The sequence below is a fragment of the Leptidea sinapis genome, chromosome 2 (assembly GCF_905404315.1).
Source record: "Leptidea sinapis chromosome 2, ilLepSina1.1, whole genome shotgun sequence".
NCBI lineage: Eukaryota > Metazoa > Arthropoda > Insecta > Lepidoptera > Pieridae > Leptidea > Leptidea sinapis.
The window spans coordinates 12,015,744-12,028,980 of record NC_066266.1 but is presented as its reverse complement, the minus strand read 5'-3'; the positions used below and the strand labels follow the sequence as shown (position 1 = coordinate 12,028,980).

At 32.1% G+C, this 13,237-nt stretch overlaps 1 protein-coding gene across 2 annotated transcripts in view; it reads left to right on the top strand.

Annotated features, from left to right (window-relative positions):
- The window catches only part of LOC126971707 (fibroblast growth factor receptor homolog 1-like), a 113,434-nt gene that overhangs the window by 41,170 nt on the left and 59,027 nt on the right, over positions 1-13,237 (top strand). For both annotated transcript variants that reach the window (XM_050818108.1, XM_050818109.1), the window contains exon 2: positions 1,955-2,102. In XM_050818108.1, coding sequence (XP_050674065.1) covers positions 2,000-2,102 — 103 coding nt within the window. In that variant the 5' untranslated portion in view covers positions 1,955-1,999. The remainder of the gene's footprint in view (positions 1-1,954; positions 2,103-13,237) is intronic.

The following is a 13,237-nucleotide window of genomic DNA, read 5'->3' as shown; positions in this document are numbered from 1 at the left end:
AGGTAGGGAACGATACGACATGGGTATCTTAAAAAGCACGTACACCTTCCTTAAAGGCCGGTAACGCTCCTGTGATTCCTTTGGTGTTACGAATGTGGGCGGTAGTGATCACTTAACACCAGGTGTCCCGAACGCTCGTTTGTCCTCCTTTTCCATTAAAGAAAGGGAAATTAATCGCGTTAAAAGATGTCCTACACGAGAAAGTAAAGATTTCGTAATCACTTACTTTTGGTTAAAATCTATAATCATTACTCATCAACTACCTGGCAATAAAAGTCCCGTAAAAATCGGTCCAGCCATTTCAGAGATTAGCCGGAACAAACAGACAGACAGAGAAAATTTGTAAAAAACGATTATTTCAATATTACAAACACACTCCAATTTTATTTATATGTATAGATTTTATAGGCAGTGTTATATGAAAACTATTTTAAGAAAACAACATCTGGTGAGGTGGTTAGGGGTAACAATGTTGCAAATCATGTATTTGTCGCCAGTTATATTAACTGATTCTTGTTTTGGCCCAGAAGATGTCGTAAAACTCTATAAATATTTTACTATAGCATACAAACATTTTTAAGTAGAGTAATTTTAGTATTATGGAAAGGCAAAGATAAGCCAAGATCTCTAAATTATAAAAAAAGAAATATAAATATTAAAATTAAACATGGAAACCTACATATTATTACGTTACTAGCTGACCCGGCAAACGTTGTTTTGCCATATAAAGTATAATTCACGCGATAGTTTTATAAGTAATAAAATATTGCCTATATTATAGCCTGTACGTCATTTTGTTCAATTGTCAATAGTTTTTGCAGCGCACGCAAAAATAGGTTTTCGATTTTACACCTTGTGTTAAAAAATAGCAATTTTATTACGGATCCCTAATTTTTGAAAAAAAAAACAAGTCTATAGCCTTCCTCGATAAATGGACTACCCAACACTGAAAGAATCATTCAAATCGGACCAGTAGTACCAGAGCGCGTTCAAACAAACAAACACTGCAGCTTTATATATTAGTATAGATAGTAGCTAAATTTATATTCTAGCTGACCCGACAGACGTTGTTCTGTACATAATTGATAAAATATTGTTTTTTATGAATTTTACAATAATATTGCATATCATCAAGAATTATTTCGTAAAATATGCTCTCTGTTGTTATATTGAAATTGTTTCTCTCATAGAAAATATGTCCATACAAAACTAATATTGGAAATAATAACAATTATGGGAACTAAAACGAAACGGACCTAAAAACTATCTCTTGAGTTGGACTAAACTGCACTCTATGAAGTAATCCCCAATAAAATCCGTTCATAAGTTTAGGAGTTCACTGGAAACAAAAATCAGGACACTGGATTTATATATATATTTACTAGCTGCCTGACAGACGTTGTTCTGTAGATAAAAAAAATACTGTATCATCGGAATTGGCCAATAATTCTTCAAAAAATCAAGAATTATTTCATAAAAAATGCTCCTGTTGCTGTAATGAAATTGTTTCACAGTAGAACTGTCAAACCGTGGGTCACTAAATTCTCTCATAGAAAATATGTCCATACAAAACAAATATTGGAAATAATAACAATTATGGGACCCAAATCGAAATAAAAAATATCCTATCTCTCAAGTTGGACCAAACTGCACTCCATGAAGTAATCCCCATTAAAATCCGTTCATTAGTTTAGGAGTCCATCAAACAAACAACGTGTCACGTTATTTATATAATATATTAAGATATTAAGATTTTTAATGATATTCTATGGATTTACGCTTAAATGTCTTGTTTCTATATGGCATCACACAATTGAATCGTTTTGCTAAGAATGAAAAACAACACAGCAAATTTATTTTAGTAACAAATTCCTCTACACAGGATTTATTTAACTCAAGGCTCAAGTATCTTCAAAGAGGAAAATAAATTAAATAGTTGATTTCATTGTTTCAGAGGCTAATGGATCCCAGTAAGACGAGTTGAGCTTCGGAGTGAAACATGACGCTCGCCGCCATTGCATTTTGGCGCGAAATGCCAATCGCTGTCACATTTGCCTTTGTGGCAATGGTATGCGTCGTTTCAGCCAGGGACATTGTCTTGGGTAAGTTTTATTTTTAAAATTCAATAAAAATAGAAAGAAAAAAACAAAGTAATTTTTCTAAACGCAAATATTTTGTCACATTGCTTTATTACCTTTAAAAACAATTCAATATGATTTGTTTAAAGAAAGCTTTTACTGTTTTAATAATTATGCTGTCCATTTCATAAAAAAAACATACATTTTGCAGCTAAGTATCTTACGATACGCCAAGTTGTCATACCAAATAGGCCAACCGTTGAAACGACGCGTGGTATCTTGGTTGTTCCATGTTTGTTCAACTCGCTGCTTGTGGCGCCAGCTACAGGATATACTTTACAGTTAAAAACATGTTCAACACCAATATTTGCAAACTAGGAGTTTGTTTATTATTTTACATATTTAAAATAACAAATTATTAAGTTATGCCTGCCTATTTGTGGGTATAAAAGTGTAATTTATTTATTTTTTATATTATATCCGCTGTGCGAATACATGCTTTATGTAACTAACAAGCCCATGCAAAATGTTCGTGAACGGGCGCTACTTGTGGTGGCAGGATGTAACCAGAAACTGCTTCAGATTCTTAAAACTTATTATATATTTTTTATAATCGCCTAAATGCTCGCAAAATACCTTTATTTATTAACGGTGTGTGTGAATGATGCAACTACTGTACTCAACAACTTTTCTTTTGTATTAATTTACATTTACTTTTTTGACTTACTCGTGTAAGGCATTGACTATTTGAAGTTTGAGTATTTTTGTTGTGTCACTTAACATATTATATTGTAATTGAAATGATTTGTAAAACGATGAAAACGTAAATGTTGATAGAAAATTAATTTTTTTAAATTCATTAGTGTCATTTCCGTGACCTTCATAAATAAAGTGATTTTGATTTGATTTGATTTGAATATGCACGATAATAACCGGATGTAGTCGTTACTGTGCGGATGTCTTAAATCATTATTCAAAAATGTTATTGCCAAAATTTATACCTAACATTACCTATTAACAATAGCAGACATACAAAGAATATTGATAATTTTTAAATATCATTACGCATTCAATATGCGTACTTTGCGATATATTATTAACAAAATCTTCGATGAAACGTTAAGAATTTTAAGTTTATAGATTTAAGATCTGCATACAAAATAAGTAGTCGAAATCCGTTAATGGAAGTTGCTTTTGGCATTGGTCTGAAAATTGCGTGCCATCGATTGTGTACGGGGTTGCCATATTTAGAAAAGTTACGTAATTGTGTGCAAATTGTATGCACAATAAAACTTTCATTGTCGTTGCGTTTATTTGACATTAATTTGTCAAATCAATTTAAATATTTCATCAATATAGAAAATATATATATAGATCTTTATAGGTATATTGAATTAAGAGATTTAACCGGCAGGCGTGTAAACCTTCCTTAAAGGCCGGCAACGCTCCTGTGATTTGTTTGTCCTCCTCTTCCAAGAAAAAAAAATGGTTACATTATTATCATTGATGCACACGACGTCGCCCGCATAGACGCTGTGAAGCAGCAAAAATACTATCTTTGTATTATTCAATACAAAGATAGTATTTTTGCTGCTAATCTAATATATAAAATTCTCATGTCACGGTGTTTGTAGTTAAACGTGAGTTGAAACGTTGAGTGCATATTGGGTAGGTCTAAGAATCGGACAACATCTATTTTTTATCCCCCTAAATGTTTGATGAAAAGGGTGATCCACGCCAATTATTTTTTTTAATTTTTTTGGCATTTTTTTTAAATTTGTTTGATTATGAGTCAGCATTAAAAATACATACAACTTCAAACTTTCACCCATCTACGATCAACAGTTACTTTTGTATCGCGATTTTAATATCGGCAATACAACGTTTGCTGGGTCAGCTAGTATACTATATTTTTTTATGGATGCAATTACAGTAACAGTAATCACGACCATCATATTTAGGAAGCATTCTTACACAAACAATGAGTTCAATCTGTAAAGGTTCATGCATCCAATATAGGATAATTTATATTTAAACATTAAATTCTTTATAACTTTTTATGAAATAATTTATATTATTGAAACACGACTCATATATTGGGTGCAGCACCTTACAAACTAAATTGTTATGTATATTACAGCCGTTGTAAAATACTCTATTTGATTGAAAAGAGTGGCCGTTGAGTTTTTTGTATGTTCTTCTCACGGGCTCAACTTTTTATAAACATATGGTAAATTCAGTAACTTAAAAGAAATATTTGTATTGAGTATTCGAAATCGCTTAGTTTAAGCCTAGTTGAAGTTTATTTGACTTTGATTTTAGTTGACTTTGACAAATAGAAAAAAATATTTTATATTTACACAGCGGAAGAGGTAATTTCTTCACGGATTCAAATCGATTGTCGCATCTAATTCACCCTCTCATTTGGTACTCATTAAGCCCCGGATGCAAAGACAATTATTATAATAGCCAACATAATGTGACCGTTAGTTTTCTTCTCATATTCTAATATCCTTTACTTTCATCAATGCGGCCGGGGTCTGCCTTTATTGGTTGAGATCTCCGGACGTTGCATTTCATATTATTACTAGAATAGACAACGATTTGATTAAAACTTCAAAACTTTTATGTTTATGTAGTATGTACGTACCATAGACAATTGACAGGCCGTTAATTGACAGCCAGGCCAAATTAGATTATTTACAACGATATATTTAATATAATATACTTACTGAAACATACATAAATACATATAAAGATACACATAAACATACATAAATACATATAAACTTCTATGACTCGGAAACAAACATCCATATTCAACATATAAATGCTTGCACCTACCGGGATTCGAATACGAGACCTCTAGCTTAGTAGTGATGCGTGACCGAATTTGATTTGTGAATGTGTGTGTGTTAGCTAGTGGTTTTATATTCAACTAGCCGTTCCGTCAATTTTAAAAGGAAATGAATTAAAATTTTATTCATCTTATTACAAATACAATAAAATATAGGTAGCCATACCATCTAGGATAAATTTCGCATCGAATGGTGGTAGTTTCATGTCGATACGTTCAGTGGTTTAGGCGTGATTGAGCCTCAAACGAAGACCATTTTCATTATATATATATATGAAAATGGTCTATATATATATAACTATAATAATATAGAATAATATAGAACTATATATATATAACTATATATATATATATATATATATATATATATATATATATACTAGCTGACCCGACAGACGTTGTTCTGTAGATAATAATAAAAATACTGTTTTATAGGAATATGCCAATAATATTTCAACACATCAAGAATTATTTCGTAAATAATGCTCCCTGTTGTTTTAACGAAATTGTTTCACAGCGGAACTGTCAAACCGTGTGTCATTAAATTCTCTCATAGAAAATATGGCCATACAAAACAAACTAATTAAAAAAACGAAAATAAAAATAATTATGGGTTCGAAATCGAAATAAAAACTATCGTATTTCTCAAGTTGGACCAAACTGCACTCCATGAAGTAATCCCCATTAAAATCCGTTCATTGTTTTAGGAGTCCATCGCGGACAAACAACGTGTCACGTAATTTATATATATTTAGATAAGATATAGAAGAAATACTAAGGAGCTAAGAGAGTTACTCACCTGGAGTTCGTAACTTTCGATGACTTTTCTGTCCCAATCAACTTATCGACGGTCGCTCACCTTATCCGTGCACGCTGTCTGTCAATGGGACGACGTATAGCTTACCAGAGATATAAAGTTTGTATGGAAATTGTAATTCACGCGTCCCAATATAAGGCGATAAGAATGACTTATATATATATATATTGGGACAGCTTCAGATTACTGCTAATTACTGACAGTAGAAGGTAGTAATTTATCTCTATCTGTAGATAGTATATTGGTAACGGCTGTTAGCCCGTTTGCTCGCTCTTATATAAAAATAAACTGGAAATTGCTATTTGGAAGGGAGAAATATCGAAGTTACTTTTTGTAATCTAAGATTTTAAAAAGCGGATTCACTATTCTGCTATGGGGACATCACTATTGACAATACTGTTATCAAAAATCATATTTCATTATAAAAACAAATATGCCCATATCAGACAGTAAACATTTGCATAGATGACAAATGCGATTCGTCCTAACTAAACATAAGATAGGTAGAATCTTCGATAAGGGACTATTTTGCAAGAAAAAAATACAATACTATAAAATTGCGATATAATATAATTTTATCATGTTTTTTTCTGCTAAAGTATTCCTGTTTTTGACATATTTGTCTTGTCAGATATATGCGCACGAACTTAGATTAAGCATTGCTACAAGAAAGCTACGCTCCAACTAGATACAGCTATATACCTAAAAACAATAGCATTTTTATTACGGCAACTATTGGATGCTTGTGTGCGTGGCATTTTGACACTCAATGGCATCTTTCAAATTTTGTAACATACGCTTCGTGTTATTTTACATTGAAATTAATAAAATACAAAATACTTACTGATGATATGTGATCCCAATGTCTTTCTTGATTCTTGGAGTATTATTTTTACAAAGATTTACTACGCAGCCCGGCATTTTAGTTTCAATACTTAGCAAAGTTTAACAGAACAACTGGCACGTCAACGTCACCTATTGTTCGAGACTGGCTCGGGTACGCCCACTCGAGCGTTGTATTAGTTGCCGTACTTTGCGACTACGCCTGCGGTATCTAGTTGGAGCGCAGCGGCGACCAATCCTTGATCTAAGCGCACGAATTTGGGGTTTAATCTTCTAATTAACTATTACGAACAATGACTTTCTATACATATGTATAGAACTTAGCTGAAAAAGCTGTTACCTTCTCAACATAATAAATTGAAGAATAAAACTAATATTACAAAAAAAACATTGTAAACATCAAAGGAAAACATAAAGCAAATAAAGTATCGAATAAATGTACTTTTTTTATACATAATCTCTATTTAAATACACGACGACTATGTAAAACAGTGATTCCTATTCATGTTGGATGTCATAATAATATGATTATAACAATACACTTCAGCATTTACATTACATTTTAATCCCACGTTTACTTTGCCGTGTGGAATAAGAGCTAGTGACCGGAATATAAAAGATTTTCTGTTGCTTACCTGCTTGGTAGACTTTTAATAATTGATATATCTATGCTTATAGATTGTTTGATATTTTTGAATTTTACGCTAAAAGGTTTATAGCAAGTTTTCTGTATGTATAATTTTGCCGTTTTGCATCATTCAATCACTTCTCTGGGGTGTCGTAAACGATGAAGGCCAATAATAATAAAACTTTGCTATAAATATAAATTTAAATATGAGTAAACATTTTTATAGTAGTATAACATATATTATCATCCTTACATTTAGTTTTTTTTTAAATTACCATATTCAGAACTGTTTTTTAGCTAGAACATGTGACAACTGATGATATAAAAAGTAAAATAAGGTACGACACGAGTTGGACGTTCAGCTGATGGTAATTGATACGCCCTGCCAATTGCAATGCAGTGCCGCTCAGGATTCTTGAAAACTCTCTCTATCTCGTCATTTTGCGACATAAGATGTTAAGTCTCATTTGCCCAGTAATTCCACTTGCCCATTTCCAATGGCGCCCTTCAAAAAAAGGCGTCGTTGTGGTACCTATAATTTATCCGGCATCCTGTGCAAATAAGCCTCCCACTGATAAATGCCTTTAGTCGCCTCTTGCGAATCACTTGGGCCTGTGACTTCTCTATTCCTTTTACGCACAGGGAAAAACTACCTACAAAATATTACATATTATGGATAATTTATGTAAACTTCAGTTTCTTATCTACAAATTAATAACAAAAATAATATTTTGCAATTGAAAAATTTAATAATTTTATCAAATTAGTGTAATATCATCGGTCCTCGATAAATCTACAAAGTTTGAACGAAATCTAGCCGTTTAAAGTGGGTCCAATTCACGCCCAAAGAAGTCGGTTACAAACATACAAACATACAAGTGAAGCTAATATAAAGCGTTTAAAAATAGACCAACATCTCTCAGACTATAAACCCCACATGCAGAATATAAATAAGATTATTTTCCAAGGCTGCATAAGGCCGGGGATGCAGTATGCAGTCACGATTGGATGATCACGATCACCCCAACATATTGCAAATGCAGTAAACGTATCGATAGCAGATATGATGTATTCCTATTGGCTGGCATCCGCTCTTCATAAAGAATGCCGACTTCCTGCCAACGACTTAATATTCTATTCTAATGTTGATGGAGATCTAAGTAAACACTTACCCAATATTACCTCATGCTTAGTTGTAATGATTTGCCACCTCCACTCCAACTTAGTAATACCATTCAAAATGTCAAAATAAAAACTAAAAATTACCTACTCAATGACATTTATAAACCTGTGTAACTGCTTGTACCTCTTTTAAATTTTGTATTACAATATTAACATTTATAACCATAATATAAATTAACATTTATTTATTATTAATAACCTCGTATTTTTTTTAAATACATTTTTTGTTAAAATAAAAAATTTAGATCTATACTGCTTTTATTTACTGATTTTAACTTCTATTGAATTAAATTCATAACTATAATTTAAAAATTACTAATCGCTGCTACTCCAGGACTCAAAACAATTTGGGGCTACTGAAAACCAGTGCTACATTGGCACCACGCCATTGCAGCTTATAACTGAGTTAGCTCCATCTGGTGACATTCATTGCCGCACAGTACCTTTTTCGTTTTAAGGCTATAAATTGTATTATTTAATTGATTTTATTTGTTAGTTTTCAGAATTTATTACTCATTCTGTTTTGTTATTTAATAATTGTGTGGTGGTGGTTTCTTATTAATAAATTTTTATTCTATTCCATTCTAATATTAGTTGCTTTGTTCTATGAAGATTGATAGAAATCAAATGCGTTAATTTTCTAGCTTTGGCATAAACAATGTGGAGATTGTTTACCGTAGGTTTTTTTTAATGAAAATAAGGGACGAGCGAGCAGGACGTTCAGCTGATGGTAATTGATGCGCCCTACCCATTACAATGCAGTGCCGCTCAGCATTCTTGACAAACAAAAAAATTCTGAGTGGCACTACAATTGCACTCGTCATCTTGAGACAAAAGATGTTAAGTCTCATTTGTCCAGTAATTTCACTAGCTACAGACCGAAACACAATAATGCTAACACATTTCTTCTATTAGGTCTGGATGAATGGCTTCATATTTTTTTCTTGCTTTCTTGCTTGACAGAACAGCGTCCGTCTGGTCAGCTAGTATTATATAAATAAAATTCTCGTATCGCCTTGTTTGTTACCAAACTCCTCTGAAACGGCTTAAACGATTTGTATGAAATTTTGTGTGCATATCGGATAGGTCTGAGAATCGGCCAAGATCTATTTTTCACACCCCTAAATGTTAAACGTTACCCCTACATTTTCCCACGGTTGCCCCTAAATGTTCTTTTTGACAATTTTTTTTATTGTTATTTTATTATGGTTCAGTATTAAAAAAATGCATTCAACATCAAATTTTCATCCATCTACGATCAACAACAATTTTTGTATCACAATTTTTATATTATTCTGTTCCATCCACAGATCCGCAACAAGGTTGCAAGGTGGCAATTGAGTATAATAACCATTGTAGTACAATAAATTTTATGTACAATATATTCGGTAGGTCTGAGAATCGATTGCCATCAATTTTTTATACCCCAAAAATTTTATACACTAGACGAAATTTATAACACAAGAAATAAAGGATTGCTTGTAACTAATTCTAGTAGGTTTCATAAGATACATAATACCTTTAAGGGTTACTTTTATAATAAAGTCCCGGCCACTGTTCAGGCATTATCTATAAATAAATTTAAATGTTTTATTTTAAAATGGCTCTGTCGTAAATCCTACTACTCTACAACTGAATATCTAAGTGATCCTACAGCCTGGGACTAGATTATGATTTTTTTTTTACAGCAATAGCAATGACGATACAATAATTTAATTTAAAAGAGCGCAAAAAAAAATGCTGGTAGAGTTTCTTGCGCCGCTCCTTCTTTCTCAGAGCGCCATTTGTTTCCGAAGCGGTAGTAGTATCTAGTATATTGGAAATTATATCAAAAAGAATTTTAAAGGAATAAATTTTACAACGTTTGCTGGGTCAGCTAGTAATCATACAAATCTATCTATATATATAAGAGATTTCCACTTATATAGTCACTCATCACGATATCTCTGGAACCATTAGAGCTAAAGACTTGAAATTTGGTAGGAATATTATTTTCACCGAGTAGATGTCAGCTAAGAACGGATTTTCCAAAATTCCAACCGCAAGAGTTTTTTTTATTATGAGCAACGTCTGTTTGGTCAGCTAGTATTTATATATATAAGATATTTCCACGTACATAGTCACTCATCACGATATCTCTGGAACAATAAGGCGTAGAGACTTGAAATTTGGTAGAAATATTCCTTTCGCTGAGTAGCTAAGAACGAATTTAAATAAATTCCATCCGCAAGAGTTTTTTTTGTGACAGATCAACGTCTGTCGGATCTGCTAGTTCATATTATGTATTTAGAAGCATTGTTTAATTGTAAATTTTTGTGTAGAATGTGAAACATTTAGATGTGAACGCTCGTAAAATGTCTCCATTCTCTCGTTACTCTGTTAGAATTAATATTGATCCGTCAACAGTAAATATAAATGTCTTATTTAACGGTCCGGTCTTTCTCAACTAATTAACCAACCGCAGAGTCGTATTGTTCTGCAAGGGATATAAAACTACACATCGACATTAACGAGTTATAGCTAACAAGATGTTTCGTTGTTAGCTATTTCTATCGACTTGTTAAGCGTACTTCACATCCATACGTGACACATTTGAGATTTTTTTTTATGAAAATAACGGACGAGACGAGCCAGAAGTTCAGCTGATGGTAATTGATACGCCCTGCCCATTACAGTGCAGTGCCGCTCAGGATTCTTGAAAGACCTAAAAATTCTGAGCGGCACTACAACAGCGCTTGAGACATAAGTTGTTAAGTCTCATTTGCCCAGTAATTTCACTAGCTACGGACCTAGCTTCAGACCGAAACACAGTAATGCTGCATACATTACTGCTTCACGGCAGAAATAGGCGTCGTTGTACCCAATATGTATATATGTGCCAAAATTCTACGATTGGATGGAACCAGGGTTTTTGCTAATAAAAATAAGATCGCAAATCCTTTTTGTCAAATTTGTTTTGATTTTTAGAATAATCCTTTGAATTGGAGCCTTTATACCAAATTTGAGGTACTGTGACGAGAAACAATATCAATTTTTTACACGGTATTTATTAGCTTCACCTGTATGTATGATTGTTTGTAACCGACACATTTGGGCGCAATTTTGACCCATTTTAAACGGCCAGATTTCATTTTTATCAGTGGGAGGCTCCTTTTTAAAAGTACAAAAATCTCGTTGGTATTCGAAAATTTGCTAATATTAGATAAATCGGTTAAAGATAATAGTTGAAATTTAAAATAAACATTATTTCCTGATTTATCGACGACAGATGAAAATTATATAAATTAACAAAAATCTTATTTTGCAAATTGAAAAATGGAATAATTTTATAAAATTTATGTATTATCATCGGTCCTCGATAAATCTACGAAGTTTGATTTTTTTTTTATTAAAATAAGGGACGAGACGAGTAGGACGTTCAACTGATGGTAATTTATACGCTTTGCCCATTCTTGAAAAACCCAAAATTTCTGAGCGGCACTACAATAAGTGCGCTCGTCACCTTGACACATAAGATGAAGTCTCATTTGCCCAGTAATTTCACTAGCTACGGCGCCCTTCACACCGGAATACAATAATGCTTACACATTACTGCTTCATGGCAGATATAGGTTAACAGTCAACTTTAATTTTTTCGACGATCTCACAGCTGTCACAGTCTTTCTAAACATATGAATAATCTAAAATGTAAAAGGGTTTTGAATTCTAGTACCCAATAATGATTAGCAGCTGTACTTATTTTTATCTATCGTTTTTTATTAGATTAATGCAAGTGTGTATTTCTTATCTGTTAATATGTATAGGCAGGTAGATATAGCAAAAGGATGGATGAGCAAAGTTATATCTCAGATTATCAGATACATTGAACATTGCATTAACAACTACAGATATTAATGCACATGTTGTGTTATATGTCATTGGAAAGATATTACTTGTAGAGTTACAAGGATCATGTATGTATTACTCAGAATATTAAACATTAAGAAACTTTTGATGAGAAACTGAAAGCAATACTTCATTACGGGTTTATTTTATGTTTGAATCATGTTTATTATCAACATATAACTATATTCTATTGATTATCGCACGCCATCGATTTTTGAAGTGAAAAATTCTTTAAACTCACGTCAGGACACGTGGCCTGATCAATAATTCGTAAGACAGTCGTTGAAATAATGGATGCAAGTTGATTAACTTTTAAATGTAAAATAATTGTAATAGTTCTGATATGTAAAATAAATTGTCATTTTTGTGTACGATACCGCTATAGATAAATATTTTATTTAACCACATAAATTCTAGTACTTTTATACTGATAAATAAAGCAATTCGTGCGATATAATTCCTTTAACATTCCAAAATATTATATTAATCTGTGAGGCAAATAAAATATATTTCAATAATAATAATAATAATAATTAATTTATTTTTATTATCTAAAGTAACCCCTGCGGACTTTCTCAATCAATACGAGCATTTAATTCACCGTCGTTTAATAATTATTAAAAAAAACTAATATACGACTGTCTATTTTTTATAACTATACATTTTATTATAGTTATTAATATTGTGGAAAATGAGATTATGAGCCGTGCACTTTCGGATTTACCAAACTTTATTTTCGTATATACATGTCATTCAAAAACAAGCAAATGTTCTTGTTAAAAGCAATTTTGATATCTTTTAAATTTAACGTTCTGAGAATGGCGTAAGTATAATTTTTTCTGAGACATCTTTTACAAGCTGAGATTGCAATAATAGCGCATTCTAGAAAGTGGAGATAAATGAAATTCTTTAAGTCGATAGATATATATGAGAATTATTGTGGAGAC